General features: G+C 50.2%; 1 protein-coding gene across 1 annotated transcript in view; it reads right to left on the bottom strand.

Annotated features, from left to right (window-relative positions):
• COL6A1 (collagen type VI alpha 1 chain) overlaps positions 1–19,773 on the bottom strand; it is a 45,164-nt gene that overhangs the window by 12,862 nt on the left and 12,529 nt on the right. Inside the window, exons 7-22 of the mRNA XM_036768069.1 lie at positions 19,623–19,643; positions 19,477–19,521; positions 18,375–18,428; positions 15,952–15,996; positions 15,817–15,843; positions 15,015–15,041; positions 14,870–14,914; positions 14,412–14,465; positions 13,145–13,207; positions 11,102–11,164; positions 10,955–11,008; positions 10,829–10,864; positions 10,217–10,279; positions 7,579–7,641; positions 2,377–2,439; positions 1,733–1,795 (exon numbers count right to left, since the gene is read on the bottom strand). Of these exons, the coding sequence (XP_036623964.1) occupies positions 1,733–1,795; positions 2,377–2,439; positions 7,579–7,641; positions 10,217–10,279; positions 10,829–10,864; positions 10,955–11,008; positions 11,102–11,164; positions 13,145–13,207; positions 14,412–14,465; positions 14,870–14,914; positions 15,015–15,041; positions 15,817–15,843; positions 15,952–15,996; positions 18,375–18,428; positions 19,477–19,521; positions 19,623–19,643 (786 nt within the window). The remainder of the gene's footprint in view (positions 1–1,732; positions 1,796–2,376; positions 2,440–7,578; positions 7,642–10,216; positions 10,280–10,828; positions 10,865–10,954; positions 11,009–11,101; positions 11,165–13,144; positions 13,208–14,411; positions 14,466–14,869; positions 14,915–15,014; positions 15,042–15,816; positions 15,844–15,951; positions 15,997–18,374; positions 18,429–19,476; positions 19,522–19,622; positions 19,644–19,773) is intronic.

Below are 19,773 nucleotides of genomic sequence, written 5' to 3' on the forward strand. Positions count from 1 at the left end.
CTCAATCCAGAAATTGGCTTCCCTGGCCTGCAGTGAGGACAGAGCTGTCTGCTTTGCATGACCAGGGCCTCGATGGACATGCCTCGGGCAGACGGATCCATGCTTACAAAGCTCTGAACTCTCTCCCACACAAAAATGTCAAGTAGTCTAAAGTTTAGATAAACCACAAGTTATAAAAGAAGTCACAGCATCTGCCCTTTGAAGAGGGCTGGAACATCCATGTGGCCCCTTGTCAGCTCCCTGATCCAGCTCCAAGGTGCCACATGGAGAGGTGGGGGTGGGGGTGGGACGGCTTAGCCCCCTTGTTCCTCTCTGTGTGTCTTGGTGCTGATTCGTACATTGACTATGAAAATCGTGCCAAGCTCTCTAGGCAGGGCTGCTGCACCATGGCAAGCTTTTGCTTGGGGAAGCATGGATTTTACCCATGGCAAACCCCAATCCCATTCACATGGGCCCTGAGGTCATGGGGCTTCACAAAGGGGCCAAGATCTCTATTTCTTCTCATCTAACCTTAGCCCCTGGGGGCTGAGATCTACGTCATTGCTTCTGTCCCACCTGATTTCACATGTATGTAGTCCTTACTACTAACGGTCAAGAAAAGATGGCTGCTTCTCTCCTAAATGGAGACCCTCTGGATGGGAAAGGCCACGCACCCCTGACCTGCATCTTCTTTCCTGAGGTCACAGGGAATTATTCCTGCTGATCATGTTATTTCATGGATGACACCCAAGCTCGGGAGTGACCAGCTCTGTGGCCAGTCCGCTTTATTTAGGGTGGTAGTGGAGGGTCTTTACATATGTAGAATCTCCCCTATGTGTATAATAATGAGAAAGTTTGTATGTGGTGGTGCTGTCTTTAAGGTCAGAGTCTAGAGCCAGAAGGAACCTCAGAGGCCATCTTGTCTTTGCAGATGGGGAAACTGAGGACAATAGAGGGTCAGTGACTTTCCTAAGGTCACAGAGCAAATTCCTGGTAGACTTGGGATGAGAACCCAGGCAACTAGATTTCCAGCCAATTGTCCTTCCTGCTCGTTTCAATCAACTCAACTCTGTCTTTTGCCCCAGACAGTGAAGTGCAAAGTCAGATGATCCCAGTTACAGGAGCCTTGAGGAAACTGCCTTGATCCCAAGCCTTAGAAGCTGGCCTGGCTGAATTGGAAAGGGAGAAGACGGGAAACCACTCTTCTCCTCCCCCACCTCTCCTCCCTCCTTCTGTCTCCACCCCTTCTTCACCATCCATCTTTGCCCTAGGGCTTCCTGGCTTTGGGTGACAGGGCCCTTCTTGGAAGCCTCCCACCCGGTCATCCCATGTGCTGCCGGCACACTCAGTCCCTTTGGAAGCCAATAGAAGGTGCACACATGGAAGAGATTCTGTATCTGGGAGTGGGGCATGTGGGGAGGAAGAGTTTAGTCATCTGGAACTGAAGATGGAGGTGATCTGCTTTTGTGTTTTTCCTAATGGAAGGTCCAAATGCTTATTCCATCCTTCCCTCCAGCAGTCCTTTCTGTCTTTCCTTGACACTGCTGTTAGTACCTACCCACACCCTACCTAGATCAGTGAGTGGGGAGCCTCTCCCTCCAGGCTGCTGGACTCTCTGCAATGTGCACTCCTTTCCCCAGCCATTACACGAGCTCCCCATCCCTCATCTTCCAGTGCCCATCCAGGAAAACCAGAGGCAAGACCTTCCCTCCTGAGCTGGTGGCGGCCCTTAGTAACCGATGATTTCACTCACCCTTTCACCCATCAGCCCAGGATCTCCAGGGGGACCTGCGAGCCCGGGGGCTCCTCTGGGACCCTGAAAAGTAGGAGGAGGAAGAATCACCTTAGGGTAATTAGATTAGCTTTCAGGGCTTGGGGTCCCCATTAAGTTCTCATTCATCCCAGGAAAAGGAAAAATGAGATCCAGAGAATAACTAGGGTGAGAAAATATAGTTGTGTCTTTCAAATCAAAGTAGGAGAGGCTTAGAGAGGACTACGGGAAAGAGGGAGAAGGTCACATTTGTCCTGGGAAGGGAGGCTATTCTAGGGATAGCAAATGGGGAAGAATGTTTGGGGAGAGGAGAGAACCCCTTGTGTAGGATCCAGCCCCAGAATGTTACCTAGGATAGAACTCCCTATTCAATAATGGTGCTGGGAAATCTGGAAAAGGATCTGGCAAAAACTAGGCTTAAACCAGTATCTCATACCATACTTCATTCTGAATAGAGGCATGACCTTAATATTAAAGTTCTGCTATAAAACTAAATTTAGGAGAGAAGCAGTTGAGTTGGGATAATTCAGCTGCCCACCCTTGGAGAACGAGGAATTGTCTGTGACCTCGATGACATTCAGGGACAGAGCAAGGCTGGGCCAGCTGACACCTCCCCAGACACTCACCTCGATTCCTGGAGGGCCTTCATCTCCTCGGTAGCCCTTTGGTCCAACAGGTCCAGCCTCACCCTGGATGGGAACAGAACTCAATAAGTTTCTGAGGTTATGCTGTCCCAGTCAGGATGCCTCCCAACCCCAGGAGACACCGTCTTTGGCAAAATGGCTTCTGTTTGTGGTTTTGGGAGGATTGTTTGTCCAGGGAAACATAGTCAGATGCTCTTGGGAAGCCCTGGATTCCTTCAGGACTGACAATCCAGCATGACAGATGAGGTCCTAGACTGCTTTCTGTAGCCAGGGTTCTGGTCAGGTGGCATAGGAGTCAACTTACTCCAAAGGACACTGGCGTATGAAGCCCATTTGGGCATTTGGGCCTGTGCTGGTGTCATGACGGGGGCGCCCTTCTGGAGTCAAAGGATCTGGGTTCAAATTCCTCTCAATTCTCCCTCTCTAGAGTCACTGGGCTCTGCTCACTCATCGATAAGGTGAAGAGGCTGGCCAGAGGGCCTCTGAGGTTTCTTCTTGCTCTGAGCCTGGTTTTCTGGAGGTCTCCATCCCTGCCTATAAACATTGCTAACCACTGAGCTTTAGCCTAGATGCTTCTAGTACCAGCCAGGGACCAAAGGGCAGATCCTGTGCCTTTTACTGCAGATGCCTTCCAGCCAACAGGTGCAGAATGAATGCCAAGAGAAGGCTTTGACAGGGAGAAGATGGGACCCGAAGAACCCCGAGAAGATGAGCACAATGGACTGGCAGAGTGGGCCTAGCCCGTAAACCTACAGCTAGGCTCTGGGTTTTACTCCTAGACCCCTAGGGCTCCCAAACAGGAAATTGTTTGGGGTGAGGAGGCATTGTGGGGTCAAGAAAGCCTGAGTTCAAATGCTGCCTCTGATTCATACTGGTTGTGTGACCCTGGAAAAGTAACTTGGCTTCTCTGAGCCTGAGTCTCCTCATTTGTAAAATGAGACTGATGGTGGCTCTGACCCGGCAGGGCTATTGTGAAGCTCCACTGAGATAATGGCACCACACAAATATGAGTCGTTTATTGGCTGGATGTGGGAGATCAATTGGTGTGAGGACCTCCTGGAACAGAGACTCCATCCAGCAGAGGTCATAGGACCCTCCTAGCTCCGACATTTTGTAATTCAAGCACTGAGAGTGCAAGATCAAAGATGGAAGAAGAAGATCTGGACCTGGACCCATAAGTGTTACCTGCCTGCCCTTCCTGACTCCCTCCCAGATCATGAGCTGGAGGAAAATCAGAGGCTCCTTATTCTGCTCAAGAGGAAACAGGCCCAGGGAGATTAAAGTGACTCCCTTGGTTACACAGGAGGGTCCACAGACCACACAACCAGGATGCTGTGGGAGTTTGAGACCAAGAAACTAGAGATGCTTAACTTGGTAAAGGGGAAGGCTCAGAGAAGGCAAGATTGTGTTTAAGTCTCAGAAGGGATGTCCCGGGGAGGGAGGATGTCCCAGGGAGGAGAGATGTCTCAGAGAGGGGAGATGTCCTGGGGAGGAGAGATGTCACAGGAGGACGGATGAGCCTCGTTTTACTTGGCTCCAGAGAGCAGAATGAGAAAGAAACGGAGGTGGGAAAGAGGTGCATTTGGGCTGGATAATGAGAGCTATGCCAAAGTTGGGTGTCTGCTGGAGGATGGGGCATGGAGGTCTCCCAGCAGAGGTGGCCTGGCACCCTGTGGTTCAGGCACCAAGAATGCAGAAGGTCCCACAAATCCAACCTGTTGGGGCCAGGAAGCGTGCGTCTCAGGGTTTTAGAGTTTGTATTCTGAGGTAATAAGTGAAAGGCAAATGGCCTCCCATCTGACAGGGCTCCTGAGTCACTGCACAGAAGGCCCAGAGCAAAGCTGGGCAGCATCACCAGAGTTTCCCACAATACTGAGGCTGGTCCTTGGGCCGTCATGGAAGGAGCCAGGAGCGTGTCAGTTAGAGGCTCTCAAAACTGAAGCCAATGCAAATCTAAGGGGCAGGAAGGAGGCACCTGCAGAAGGGCAGGGCCGGCCCCCTGCAGTGGGTCTCTGCCCCTGGCCACTGATGCTTGACTTTTCTCTTTTTTGGGGCTCTAACTTGTTCTAGATTCTGCCTCGTTCTTACTTTTCTTCTCGTGAAAAGAGCTTCTCTCGGAGGTTGGATCTCCTTTGGCCTCTTCCCTTCTTATGTTTTTATCAGGGGTTGATGTTGAGACAAGCAAAGGAAAGCAGTGAGTTTGTGAATTTTCTTTAAGTAGAGATCAGAAGACAGGGCCTGAGGACCATGTTGAGAGCCCTGCAGGGTTTGATTTAACAGAAGCTTCGGCCTGAAGACTTGGGGACACCATCCCCCTCGGACACCAGGGTTTGGCTGCATAGGGTATATGCTGAGGCTGTGTCTACACATGCAGTCATTTTTGAGTAAAAGATCTGCTCCATTCAGATGGCTCAGTGGATTGGAAGCTCCTTGAGGACAGGATTGTCAGGAAACTTGCGTGACAGATGAGTTTAAGACTTGGGGCAGGAAGAGCAAAGAGAAAGCTATTGCAATGGACCTGCAGAGACGTGCTGAGGGCCAGCATGAGCACCTGGGGGACAGATGGTGTGAAGGCAGAAAGGATGAGATCTGGTGACAGATCAAGTGGGTAAGGTGAGAGTCAGAGAGAAGGCGGAGGAGCCTGAGGCTGAGCTTGGCCACCCGGGGCTTCTGGGGCCCTAGGCAGGGAAAGGTGAGCTGGAGACAGGAGTCAGTGGGGGCTTGGCAGCCAGGGGCTCCAGGGTGATAGGAGAGGTGAAGGACATAGATTTCAGAACATGGAGGACAGCTGCACCTAAGCTCAGAGGCAGAAGTCAGCTCCCCAAGCCGGCCATCCTGACCAAACCTCTAATACATTCCGTGCTCAGCTCTGGGGCCCCTTTTCGGAGGGAACTTGACAAGGCAGAGCAGAACGATGAAAGAGGCACTTGGACTAGGGAGTGTGCCTGAAGAAAGGGAAGGTCTAGCACTGGGAGAAGCAGGCAGAGGGAGGGTGCTGCCTTTGTCTTGAAGAGATGTCCAGAAGAAGAAGGGTTAGCTTGGCCCTGCTGGCCTCAGAGGGGAGAATGAGGGGAAGCCACAAAGATTCAGAATTGGGTTTACATCAGCAAACACTTCAGGATGATGAGAGCTATCCCAGCATGGAAAGGGCTGCCTTGAGAGGTGGTGGCTGCCCTCATTGGAGGTCTCCAAGCAGAGGCTTGATAAGGGCTTGCCAAGTATATGGGGGGGGATTCCCACTCAGACACAGGTTTGACCAGGTGGCCCAAAGTCCCTTCCAACCCCAAGATTCTGGGAAATCCCCATAGCCATTGGCTACTGTGGCCAAAAATAGCCCATCTGACACCCCATCGGAGGATGGTGCCTCTTACAGAACATTCCTGCTGTTAGTCTCCTGGCCCCTGACTATTCCACCTATGATGGAGACATGGAAGGTGTTATCCTCATTCTGTGAAGGAGGAGGCCAAGGCTTAGGAAAGTGGTCTTGTCACTAGCAGTAAATGGCAAGGCCGCTGAACCAGTCTGATCCAGGCCTCACATGGAGGCATGGGGGTGGGGGAGGAAGGCAGGGGCATTTCCATTGGGTGCAGGCCCAGTGGCCTTCAGAGCTCCCTCCAGCTCTGTCAGTCTGGGTTGGCTCCTTATTCCAATCCTGGCTCTTCTTGGCTCCAGACCCAACACTATCCTTTGAGGCCTAATTTCCTCTCTCCTTTAGACTTGAAGGCGGCTTATTTTCAAGTCAAAATCTTAGCTCCTTTGGACTCATTGGACAGTTTCAGCAAAAGGAGACAAGGGATGAACAGGCCCCTGAGGTGCCCAGACTAGGAGAGGGAGGAAAGGGGGGCTTGATTACTATGCAAACCACTCAAATCACCTCAGTGGATTTGGAACCAGCTTTCAGGCTGATGAAGGTGGGTAGGCGGGAAGCTGTTTGCATGGGCCATCATTCAGGGACCTTCCCTAGGGAAAAATTAATTCTTTCCCTTCATCTGCGCTGCAGGAAGCCAAAATAAATACCCACAACTTAAGCTGCAGCCCAAACTCCAAGTTCAAAGAAACTGGGACAGATGCTTTGGAGCCAGGGCCCCAGCTCCCTGTCACCGCCCTCACAATCCTGCAAGATGTCTGCCAGGGCCCAGCATACTCATAGCCCACGTCTCCTCGGCACTACACATAGCTCTGTTTAGAATTAGATGCCAGGGTTCAGGAGCAAGGCTGGCCACCTCCCACATGGAAGTGACCTGGCCACAATCACTTCCCTTTTCTGGGCCTCTCTCGGTTTCCTCCTCTGTGGAATGAAGGGGTCAGACCTGATGCCCTTTGGAGTGACTGCAGGAGAGACTGGTGCCTAGAGCTCTTGGACAGCTTGGAAGTCATAAGCCCCACCTCTGCCATTTTTATAGAGGAGAGTGAGGCCCAGGGTCACACAGCTAGCAAGTGTCTGAGGTGGGATTTGAACCCAGGTCTCCAGGACAGCAAGTCCAACACTCTATCCATTACACAGACCTCTGAGGACTCTTCTGGCCTGTCACTTAAATGCGAGAGAGAAGTAAAGTCCAGCAGTCCTGAAGAGAGACGTCTAATAGAGTATAGGAACATCTTCCCTCCCACGTAGACTAAACAAATGTCCCCAGGCCCTCTGTGCCCTGAATTGTCTTCCTGGACCTGTTTGGTCCTTCCTAATCCTTCTGGCCTGAGGGAAAAGTCCACAGTCTGTCCACACATGCACACATCCAGCTTTTCCAAACAGGAAATGAAAAGGAACATATGTGCGATCAAGCCAAACGTCTTTCAGAGCCCCCAGAACAATCTGGAGTGGCGAATTCCTCCCAAATATTTAGGTTTCCACATCTGTTGACTCTCTGACCTCTGCTTTAGCCCAGGAGGGTCAGGAGTGAATAGGGTGCTGAACACCTCCAACACCTACATTTGGGGAGAGTTCTCACTGGTGAATTTTTAAGAACTGCTCTTGGAAGGCCCAGCCGATAAGGAAGTCCGTTTCTAAAGCCCTCATTCAGCTGAGAGGAATAAAGGGACCAGGGAAAAATAGAACTCTGGCAAGGGGGTGGAGAGCAGAGTGGACCAAGAGTCTGGGGGAGCCAGGCTCTGGACCTGTTGAGATTGTCACCATTCACCATGGGGCAGCATCTAGATATAGAATGAGAGAGGGGTCCGGGGTCTTACTGGGTCTCCAGGGACTCCAACGGGTCCTTCTCGGCCTTGGTCACCTTGTGGCCCCTGTTCACCCTGGAAGGAGAAAAAGAAGGTTCTATAAATCCATACCAACCTCAACCCCGATGCCAAACCAACCCCAATAGCAGCACCAAACCCAGACTCTACAAGCTCTCCAAAGTCAACCCCAATGTCAACCTTCACCCCAACTATCAGTCATAATATAACCCAAACCCCAACACTAACATAACCCCAACTCAACCCCAACCCTAAACCAAACCAAACAATAGCTTCAACACCAACATCAACCACAATACCAATATTGGCTCCAATCCGAATGACAAGTGTAACCTCAACGTCAAACCCAACCCCAACACCAACCATAACACTAACCTGAACCCAGCTTCTACACCTACCCTCACACCAACAGTTATACCAACCCCGACATCTACATCTACACCAACACCTAGACCCACATTACATTCTAGTCCAGCTTATAGAACAGGCAAAAGAAAGAAGAAATGTTAAAAACCCGTGCTGTGGTCTTGAGGGAAAGCTTGAAGCTATCTCTTAAAAAACAGGTTTTCTGAATGAGTATTTATACCAAAGGTTCTTAACCTGTTTTGTGTAAAGGACCCCTTGGGAAGGCTGGTGAAGCCCATAGAACCCTCAAAATAATGTTTTAAAATGTATCAAATAAAATGCCTAGAATTTCAAAGAAAACTAAATATATTAAAATAAAGATATATTTTTTTCAGGTGGTTCATATACCCTTTGAAATCCGTCCACAGACCTTGGGTCGAGAACTCCTGATTTAGGCCCATGTGAGCCAGGATCGATGGATTCAAGGCCAGCATGTTACAATGAGCTCTTGACCTCCAGACTGATGATTCTTGGCATTTACTCAGGGAGCTTTTGCTCTCTCTTCAAACCTCGTGGTGCCTGATGAGGGACAATCCCTGACTTTGGCACCTCCTCTAGTCACTGAAACTGGGTCTCTGGCCCTTAGTTTACTTCTCTGTACAATGGGGACTAGGTGATCTCACTGGTCCCTTCCAGCTCTCACACTACAACCTGCTCCCAAGTGTCTGTTGCTACAGCCATGAAAGCTGTGTAGGCCATGGTATGGAAGACTACGGTGGCACCAGAGTTCATGTCACGGCTGACAACAGAACCCAAGAGAGAACTATCTTCAGCTCTAGTCACCCATGCCATGCTCTGCTTGTCCCTCTTGATTTGACCTTTAGAAACCCAAGCCCTGTTCCCATGCAGTGGAGAAGGCCTCCAGGAGGCAGGCAGCCCCCTCCTCATTGTCAGTGGCATTTTCCAAATAGCCAAATTAGAGCAGGCTGGCTCCCAGGAAATCCTCCATCTGCCACCACGTCCTGCTCCCCTCACCCCAAGGACATAAATGTTGCCTTGGCTGGTCTGAGTTATGGGACACTGAGTCCAGGGTCCCATCGTCACAGTGGCCCCAAAGGACACACTGTGGAACACATTCTTGTTCTCCTTGGCCGTGGTATCCCTCTCTTCCCATAAACTTCAAGAGCATCCTTCATTTCTTCCCTCCCTCCTACTACAGGTTCTGTTTCTAATTAATGGGTCACCACATAGACTTGGGTTTGGAGAAGCTGGAGCCTTTAACCATTTATGGAAGCCTGGAGCTGAAGCTTGGTGAGTCCTTCCTCCCCCTAAGAGAAAAGACCACGCCCAAACCAGGAAGAAGGCCCTTATTCCTGCCCTACTGGCCAGGGACTGTTCTAGCTTCTCCCTGCTCTGCTTCTCCCTTTCTCTGTCAAAGTGGTTGGCTGAGACATCCCTCCAATTTATCTGTGGGCATCATTATGAACGAAATCATCTTGGCTGCAAAGTCATCTCATTTAGCCACTTGAGGGGCAGTTAGGGAGCGAGTTGACAAGGCAACTCAGTGTCCTGGTGATGGTTGCTCTGATCCCCTCTTTCTACACCTCAGGCAAGGGGCTGAGCCGCATTTTCCAGTCTCCATGGACAGATGCACAGCATGGCCACCACACCCTAGGGCCATATTGACTTTGACCAGATCTGTGGGCCCACTGTCTGGAACTATATGTTAGACCCAGGGATGATTCAGTACCCAGTCAGACCCACAGAATACCTTCCTGCTGACTCCCAGAGCCCTGCTGGGAACACAGTGCTCTCCCTAGGGAAGATGTGGCTGACATCTCCCTCCCACACAGCCCTCCCACCACTTCCATGGGATGGGCTGGCTTTCTGGCCTCCTGCTCACGCCATCTAGCGCACATGCCCCACGAATGCCAGGGGTCGGCACTGCCCTCATCTTCCAACCCTGAGCTCCCTGCCACTTTCAATGGCTTCCCAAAGCTGAGAATTCAGGCCCACTTGGAGGCTAATCTTCCTTTCTAGAGGCTTAGACATAATATTGTTGTGCTTTCCCACACCTGTATACATTTGGGGGAGGCAGCCAGGTCATACCCTAGGGTCCCAAAGGTGATTCAACTGCCCTGTGGATGTGATGAAGCAAGGGCCTTACTGGTTTATCTAGGTAGGGGGTGGGGCACTTCTGTCATTCATTTAATGGGATACCAATTGTTATCTAATGGTGTATCTGATTTCCCTAAATCGGAAACAAATGATTTGAAAAATGCCTTACCGCGTCGCCTCTGGGGCCCCGCACGCCAGGAGTTCCTCGGGGGCCTCGTTCTCCATTGCCACCCTGTTCAAAAGGAGGCAACGCATTGAAAATTCTGGGTATTCAGGACCACCTGGGAGTGAGCAAAGGACTGCGCTCTGAGTGTGACTGTTGTAGGGGCATTGGGTACCGATCTAGCCCAAGTCCTTCGGCATGTTCCACTGCCCACTATGTCCAATGAGACTCTTATTTCAATATCTTAGCTATATTTTCAAGGTGTACCATCACACCTTTCATTTCTTAGGCCCAGGTCTGGGATGCCGAGAGGCAGATGGGATCCATGTGGTAACTAAACCACTACTGATTCAATCATCTGGGTGTAGTGAAATATCCAGTCAAGACAAACAAGTATTGGTCTGAGTTTTCCCCTTTTCCAAAGCCACCATGGCATCATGTAGACATGATGTCCATGAGAAAATTGCCAATCAGTGAGGAAAGTCAAAAATCTGGACTCACATCATGGACAAGTTTAATGTCATGTCTAAGCCCCAAAAGATCAGACAGCCCCTGCCCTGGGCTTAAATGCAGTGACCTTGATGGGCACATCTGTCCCACAAAGGAGATTAGTCTTACCCTTTCTCCAGGGGGGCCATCAGGTCCAGGATTTCCCTAAGTTGAAAATAAGTAAAGAGGTTCATTGAGGATCTGACCATAAAGCTCAGCCTCCCCAGACAAGAAGCAGAGATGCGAGACACTTACCTCATCACCTTGTTCTCCTTTCTCTCCAGCGGGGCCTGGTTCTCCTGGTTGACCCTAGGATAAAGATGGACATGAACAGATGAAACGCCACCACATATTGTTGGCTTGGAAAAATCCATTATGTTTCAGGTTAGGTCCTGCCCTTACCTCCTCTCCTGGGGGTCCAGTATTTCCTGGTCTTCCAGGTTCTCCATCTTCTCCAGGTGAACCCTAGAAAAAGACCACAGGGACCTTCATTATGTCTCATGGATGTGTCTTTGGCAGCAGCATGGTGGCCTTCATAGAAAGTAATCCAGAGCAGGAAAATCCTCTTTCCTAGGGAGGGGCTCAAGAACCATTCAGGTTAATGACTCCCTCTTGGCTCTTCCCATGTCATCAGAGCACAGTTCATTTTTTTCTCAAGGTATCAAAGACATTATCTACAGGGCTCATGTCCTCCCAGTGCATTTTTCCAGTGTTTGCTCTATCTACGTTCAGGCTGAGCTGTAATGTTTTGATTAAATAGACCTTTCCATTCAGCCAAAGAGCCAGTCACCTCAATGAAACCAAGACTGCCTTGTTTAGTACAGTGTATACACAGGCTTTCGACCTTTCCTCTCTCTCTCTCTCTTTCTCTCTCTGGGCATCTGAGAGCATCTGAGTACTCACGGGTAGGGTTGTGTAAATATGGCACTGAGGGCATTGTGCGGCCCTGCTTCTGATGGAGATGGAAGTATTTAAGAGGTGGTTCCATCCAGCTCCCTCTGCTCAAGGGAATGAATTTCTGCTCATTTGGGGCAGCAGTGCCCCATCTTCCCCACCCGGCCTCTTCTCCCTAACATAATTTATTAGGATACAAAAAGCACCAAAGGGCACAAGATTTCTCCTCATCTGGAGCTGAGCCTCTTGAACCAATTTACTTTCATGTTTCCTTTTTGAGCCTGTGGTTTTATAAAGCCAGACTGCTCAGGAAGCCTCAGCATCCCCTTAGGCTGGGATTTCAACATGGGATTTCTAGGCAGGAAACTGGAAGCTGGGCAGGCAGCGTGACCTGAAGGGTCAGTGTGGTCACCCATGAACACATAGGGCACCACTCTCCTGTCTTACCAGATCCTTTGCAGCCTCTCGAGGGCTGTAAGGAGAAAGAGAAATCACATGGGCCTATGCAGAGGTGGACTCTGCCCACTTGGCTGCAGAGAATTGATGATGCAAACCGGGGCATTTCTACTAATTTCCGTCTCTCGCTACTCCTCTAGAAAGTTCCTGGGGATGAACAAGACTGGAACTGATTCCTCTACACCTCCACAGTGCAGAGTTATGGCCCTGCCCGATTCCTACCTAACTTTTGTGTTCTGGTCTCTGGTACACGGTACTGGATCCATCGCTCCTGATGATTCTGCATATTTTCAGGTTGTGCCCAAGGGAATGATCTGATGTGGGAAGGGAGTTCTGGAACCTCCTCCATTCTTGAGTCTGGTGTCCTGGGCAGCCCAGTAAGGGGACTAGATCTTGTTCATAGCTTGGGCTTAGCAGGGCTGTGTCTGCCACCATCCCAAGAGACCCCATATCTGTTGTGCTCTATTCTGAATGGGGCTAATGCTCCCTAAAGCTCAACCAAAAGGTCATGGATGACCTTAGTTGGTGTCCCTCTGGGGAAACACCAGGGGCCACTATGGCCCCACTATGGCCCCAATTCCTCTGGAGCCTGGATGCCATCAAACCATACATAGACCATTGGCATGTTCTTACTGGCCCATCAAGGATAAGAAGGAAGAGAAAGTTCATGCATGTCTAGAGGACAAAGAGACAACCCAATGGCAAGAGCTGCCCTAATGAATAGCTAAGGAAATTAATAGCCAAGGAAGGCTTCCCTGGGAAACCTTTTATTTCTTCAATAAGTGAGAATTTACGGGGGGGGGGCAGGGCCTGAAATTTCATGGATCAAGGAAATTCTTAGAGACAAATTCTCTCCTCTAGGACAGAACAGCAATGCCTATGTGACTTCTAGTCTGAGAGAGTTGCCTGGAGCACTGAGAGGGAAAATTACTCCCCCAAGGTTATACAGTCAGGATGCATTAGAGTAGGATTGGAACTCAGGTCTTCATAGCTCCACAGCCAACTCTTTGTTCTCAGCTGGGAGGGACTGCCTGCCTCCTGAATCTCTTGGCTCCCATGGGGTGAAGCAAACATGGAATTGAAACCATGGCTTACCTTTTCTCCTTTGGGGCCAAAAGAACCTGGGTCTCCCTTGGGTCCTGGGGGTCCTTGTATTCCCTGCAGAAAAGGACATGACCTTGAGATCCACTTGAATCCACCCCTTGATGAGGTCGGGAGCTCCCTGCTGCCTCTAGACTGAACTAGCCTGGAAAGACAGGTGGGGCTCTAGATGCTCCTTCCAGGTTGATTTCAGAGTTCTCCACTTTGCTCACTTGCTGTTACTACCCAAATAGCCTACTTGCCTCTACCACCTCCATGCTTTTGTACGAGCTGTTATCTCCACCATCCCTGGAAGGCCCTTCCTCTTGGCCTCGGCCTCTTGGCCACTTTAGCTTCTTTGCAGGCTCAGCCCAAGGGCTACCTTCTCCATCAGACCTGTCTTGATGCCCAGAGTGGGTGATGCACTTCCCCCAGGGGATATCCCAGGTATAGTTAACTCCATTTTACGGATGAGGAAACTGAGGCCCTGGGCAGTTAGCTGACTTGCCCAAGGTCCTACACTGACTCTCTCTAAGGATTAATAACCAAAAAAAGTCAGCAGTGGTGTAAATACTCTCAGTCTGGGGAGAGTTTTCCTATGATTGAAACAATGGGTGTCGATGCTGGAGGCCCCATGGAGAAGCGTGAGTAAGTCCCATTTAAAACCATATAACTTGAGCTTGGTACCAGCAGACAAAGCCCCTGGATGTTATTCTGCGGTGAATTTGCTACTTCACTGGTGTGGAAAGGCCCATATTAAACCCTGGAGCTGCACACCTTCCTCCACGGTCTGCCAGACACCCAACCAGCCTCTCTGCAGAGAAGCCGGTGGTGGCCTGGTGGGTCTCCCGAGTGCTCCCAGCTTCCCCTGGCCCTAAACTCTGCCAGGGAGAGAGGGTGTGGCCGGTGGAGCCCACCCCCCGTTGACAACCTAGGCAGCCCCAGATTGGCCAGAAAGGGGCCAATTGGATGAGGAATTTCCTTCCTTGTAAGCTGCCCAGGCCCTAGCACAAGCTGGCTTGGAGAGCTCCTCATTCCCCGCCATGATGATTTAAGTTCTAGGGAGGAAACCCAGTCCTCAGAGCCGTACTCTCTCTAAAAACACCCTGGGGTCAGGCAACACCTGGTAGAAAAGAGAGCAGGGGGGCAGGAGGGGAGTTAAGGAGGTGGCTCCTCCCCTTGCGAGAACCAGACCCTGGGACCACTCATTCTTCTCTAAGCCCTGTTGTCCCCGGTCATCTCTTTGTATGAGAGTGAAGTCAACCTTCGAGAGAGAACTCACATCGAATCCTGGGGAGCCCTTGCAACCTGGTAAGCCAGGGTATCCGGTTTCGCCCTGTGGAGAGAGGGAAAGAAAAGCTTCTTAAATGACCGGTTCACTCCAAGGAAGACCCAGCTCCCCACACCAAGTGGTCCCTCAGTTGCTTCTCACAGCATCTGCTCCGGAACATCCTAAATGAGGTCAAGCCTTTCTGGATGGGTCATGGAGTAAAAGGATAACCGTCTCGGGAGCCTTTGAAGCAACAAGCTGGCGGACCGGGACTCCTCCCCCTCACCATGTCAATGGATTAGAGCGGGTCTGCCTTTCTCACAAACGCCCATGTCTACATGCCTCCTGCCTAGACTGTGTGCCAGGTGGGTGACCAAGGCTAGGGAGTGCCTGCTAGCAAGTCCTGCACTGGGGGATTCTCTCTCCTTTTGATTTTATACAGAGCTGGCAGCCCCCAATGAGAGACTGACCTTCTGCCCGTCGATGCCGTCAATGCCTCGCTTGCCCTTCTCACCCTACAAGAGAAAAAGGCACAAATACGTTCAGCAAAAGGTGCTGCCACGATGGAACAGAAAAGAGAGAGGCCGCGAGTGACCAATATCCCAGAGAACTGACCTTGTAACCTTTAGGTCCTCGGGAGCCCTGTGAAGACAGAGAAGAAGAGGATTGAGGACAACCTGCAGAGAAGATCTTCAGGACCCAGGGTCTCCTCTGGTTCCACAGAAGCTTTTCAAGAGGGAAGACAAGCTTCCTGCCTCTTGAGAAGGGACAGATTTGAAGCTGGGTCCTCTGCCTCCAAATTTTGCTCTCTTTCTTCCCATTCACCATTGGAGAAAAGGGAGGAGGCCCTCCTTGGCGAGCCTCAGGCTTAGATTCTCTATTCCTTGGTGGCTTATGATGTGGTTTCTAACTGACACACATCTGAGACACATCCCAGGTCTGTCCCCCACTGGGAATAAAGGAAGGGGAATACAAGAAGAGGAGGGAAAGGCAAAGTTTTGTCGATTTTCTTTCCCCTCACCCGCCCTTTTTCCACTCATGATAACTGCATCCTCACAATGATTGCATGCACAGGTAGCAGCCATGGACTTATGCTTAGTCCCAGCGAGATCAAGAGAGCGACAAGGCTCAGATTCACTTTTATTTGGACTCCGTTCAGCTTCAAGGGGGTCGGACCTAGTGCCCCCCTCCAATTTCCGGCCTGCATGTGTTCTGCTGAGCCATGATGGGGATGCGAGGGATGGGCAGGGGCTGAAAGGGCTGGGCAGGAGTGCTGCCAATGCCAAGGGCATCCTCAGATGCTTCTGCCGCTGCTCTTCTGGTCAGAGAGGGCAATACAGAGCCTTCTAAGGCTGAGCCACGTCCAGGGCCAGGCTGAGGAGAGACAAGGAGGATGACAGAATGGTCCAGCACTTACCTTTTCTCCCCGTGTTCCTTTTTCTCCCTAGTGATCACAATGAAAAAAGAAGGAAATGGTTATTTGCAAACCAAAAATGTGAACACAATGATACCAGAGAAATGGTGGCTTCTGAGAAAGGAGATGCCTACATACCTTCATTCCTTGGTAACCCACAGGTCCAAGATCACCTTGTCTTCCCTAGGGAGAAAGAGAGTGTGACACATATTATAAACCTTCCATGGGAGAGCCTCATGCAAGACCCTGGAGAATGAGATCTTCATATTGCTGCTAGCTTAAGACCCAGCTTTCCTAGAAACTGAGGTGGGGGTTCATGACTAATTAGCCAAAGAGGAAGAGGCTGACACCTGACTAAAAGTGGTGGTGATTATTGTCCAGTGATGCCAAATGAACAACACTAGAGTCAAACCTTAACTAATATTTATTATTTAAAATATTAATTAAATTAATTAAAATTAAGATCTAATACTAATTCTCAAAACACTTAATGATTGGGGTTACTCTGTGGGCTAAGGGCTAATCATTGTTTTACCATTGGGTGGAAAACCATCCTAAAAGCAGTGGTTTCCATTCCACCTTTAGCAAGCAGACAGCAGTTCTTTGGTGATCTACTGACACCATTCTAAATATCAAGCCCAACTACAGAGAAAAAGACAAACAACATAACAACACATCAGCTAAGAGTTCTGAATGATTTGGACTTTTTATCTAAACATTTTGAATCAATGTTATTAATGATACTTTGCTTTATCCTTCTCTGGTTTAGGCATCAGGACTATATTTGCCTCACAAAAAGATAATGTGCTTTCTAAATCACGTTTCTACACGGCTAGAAGTTCGTCTGTCCTGTAGACACCCATGGGGTTGTGTCCTCCATGGGAGAAGGGAACCTTCTGTTGCTGCTCCAGGATACAGCAATGGGAAGGGTGGGGAGATGCTACTTTGGGCAAAGAGGTTAAATGTCATGGTTTCTGAGGGAGGTGGGAGAGAGAAGTCCAAGACAGGATTCCAAAGGATCGTCATGGGATGTGGCTGGGTGGAAAGAGCAGAGATGACTCGGTAAAATGTGTGGGAAAGCTACACCCCTCAGATAAATAGACTTCCCAATGAAAAAGGGAAGGACAAAGGATACCCTTTTCCCTCCCAGGAACCACCTGCTTGGTAAAGAGTTCTCTGTAATGCTGAGCCTGTTTATTGGAGGTGGATGCTCCACTTGGATTTCCAAGGGCCCTCCCAGGTGGAAGAGGCTGAGTCAGAGCATCCCACCTTTTGGAAAGGCTAGTTATATTGAGCTTGGCATGGCAATGAGGTCTTGTGGTCACTGGCATTCTCAGGCTGCTCCGTGTCCTGCCTCCACCTCCCACCCCTAATCCAAAGAGAGATGAAGTCTGCCTGCTGTGTGGAAAAAGATCCTGGGTGGGAGAAGGCTCTGAAGGCCTCATGGGAACAACTACCACCTGGCTCAGTTCTCCTAAGTGCTGGAGAGGCCCTAGCATTAGCTGCCACTTCTTTGGCTTGAGATTAATGGAGATTTCTGCTGTCATCAGCATGTATTATTGCTCACTTCTCATTGAAGATAAGATTTGCCTTTCCAGGTTGCCCACCACTGAGACTGATGATGGCTACTGGGATGGTGAGAAGGCCTGGATTGTTCCTGCTAGGGGCAAGGGATGGCATTTGCACTTCTCCATACCAAAGGTTCAAGACTGTTTTAGAATTGGCCACCAGCTAGCTTATTGGGACCTTAATCTGTTTGGGTCGTCCTTTCCCAATAGAGATCGGACTTTTCTTTTCAAGGGTCTTCTGGTCTTTAGGCACAGGGAGATGGTCCAGGGTCTTGACCAGGGCCCAGGGAAGAGGAAGCCTTTGCTTGATTAGCCCTGCTTATTTCTGTTGGCCTCAGAATTCTTCCACCATCTTATACATCCATTGTTTTCACTGTGTCCTGTGTCCCATGTTTCATCTTTCTGGGAAGACATGGTCCTGGAGGACAGAAACCCTACCAAAGGCCAGGGAACTGTTACTATCCAAAGGATACAGGGAACCCCAGAAGAGTAATAGTGAGAAGAGCTGCCATTTCTATGGTGCCTGAAGCATTGCCTAGAGCTTTCCCCACATTATCTCACTAAATCCTCATGATGTCGGTCTTGTAGTTACTATGGATTCCGTGTGCAAATGAGAAAATAGAGGGGGTTAAGTCTTGTCCATGATCACAACCTGGTAAATGTCTGAGTCAGGATTTGAACCCAGATTTTCCTAACCCCAGGTCTATCAGTCTGTCTATCGTGCCACAGTGCTCTCATGGACTCATAGGACCAGAGATGCAGAGCTGGAAGGGACCTTGGGTGAAATATATGATCCTAGCTCCAGGGCCGGGAAGGATCTCAGAGATCATCTGGTCCAACCTTGTCATGTTATAGATGAGAAAATTGAGGTCCACAGAGAGGAGGATGGCCCTCCTCCCCCTGTGGCTGTCCTGAGCACTGAGGAAGCAAGGTTCTTGGAGAAGCAGCGGCCACAGCTCCCCGAGCTCCCAAACAGAAGATCTGTGTACTTACTGGCTCTCCAGCTTCCCCCTTCTCTCCAGGAAGCCCAGGTTTTCCTCTTTCTCCCTGGAATGTAAAATGCAGGTGGAGGTGAGAGAGGGGTTCGAATGCACTCTCAAAGAAACATCAGTAGCCTGCCTCCCTCCCAAGTGACTCACAGGAACTTGTAACTATTAAAGTCCTACTGGATTCTAGATTTCAGCAGGCTCCTCACCTCTGGAATGGGGAGGGGCTTAGAGATGCCCTTCCCTCCCCATTCTGGTGCCTACCTCAGACCTCATGGAGCCCTTGCCTTGGTCTGGCAGTTCTGCGATGCCCCCATGCTAAGGGTCTGCTCACTCTCGGCACTTGTGGCTCATCTCCCTACTACAGCCCTGGCGAAGGGTCAATCGATCAGCCATTCAAGAAGCATTAAAGGAGTGCCCGCTCTGGGTGAGGCACCAGGGGCTATCAAGAAAACAGTGGAATGGTCCCTGCCCAGATCAGAGACTAAGAGCTGGGAGGGATCTTACAGGTTGGCTGGTCCAACTTGCTCATTTTACAGATGAGGGATCTGAGGGTCCTGGGCTGACTTGGCTTGCCCAAGGTCACACAAGTGACCTGAGGGCAGGTATCAGGTTTTATCTAAAATTTCTCTCTCTCTCCTTCCCTTGACCCCACACAGGGACCCCACCAAACACACTGTAGCCATTTGATAAAGGTTTGTGGAATGAATGAAGGACCCTCTTGTCTCTGCTACACAAACTAATAAAATGAACAAACCAAGGTATCAAGAGGCCAAGAAACCTTCCAGAATCCCAGGGTTTCCGAGGTGGACAGGGCCTTCAAGAATCTGCCTAGACCTGAGCAAGGAGCGTGCTGACACCACCCCCAACAAGAGACCATCTAGGGCTCCTTGGAGACCTCCAACAATGGGGAGCTCACTACCTTTCGGGGGTAGCCCATTTCACTTGGGACAGGTCTTGCTGTGAGGAAGCTGTTCTTGATTAATAATAGGAATCTCTGTAGCTTCCCCCCATCGTCCCTCATCCGTCATCTGGGTCCAAGCAGAACAATAACGTCTCCCAGCCACATTCCCAAGGGTGGGATGAGCAGTCGAGGGTCATTTCCTTACCTCATGTCCGGGGTCACCCCGCTGCCCTGGAGGTCCTCGGGCAGGCTGTAAATCAAGCATAAAAAAGCCTCTCGTTAGCACAGGGCCTGCTCACCAAGATGGAAGCCAACAGTGGGGTGAGGGAGGGTTAATGGAGTCACACTTACCTGGCACTCAAAAGAACAGCACTGAAAAGGAAAAAGAAGCAGCAAATTCAAGATGTTGGAAATGAAAGGTAGAAACAGCCCCAGGTCCCCCAAAAGTCCCTTAACGACTGTCCCAGATGGTCCCCTAGCCTTGCCAGTGCCTCTCCTGGGG

This window comes from Trichosurus vulpecula, chromosome 7 (genome assembly GCF_011100635.1).
Source record: "Trichosurus vulpecula isolate mTriVul1 chromosome 7, mTriVul1.pri, whole genome shotgun sequence".
Taxonomy (NCBI): domain Eukaryota; kingdom Metazoa; phylum Chordata; class Mammalia; order Diprotodontia; family Phalangeridae; genus Trichosurus; species Trichosurus vulpecula.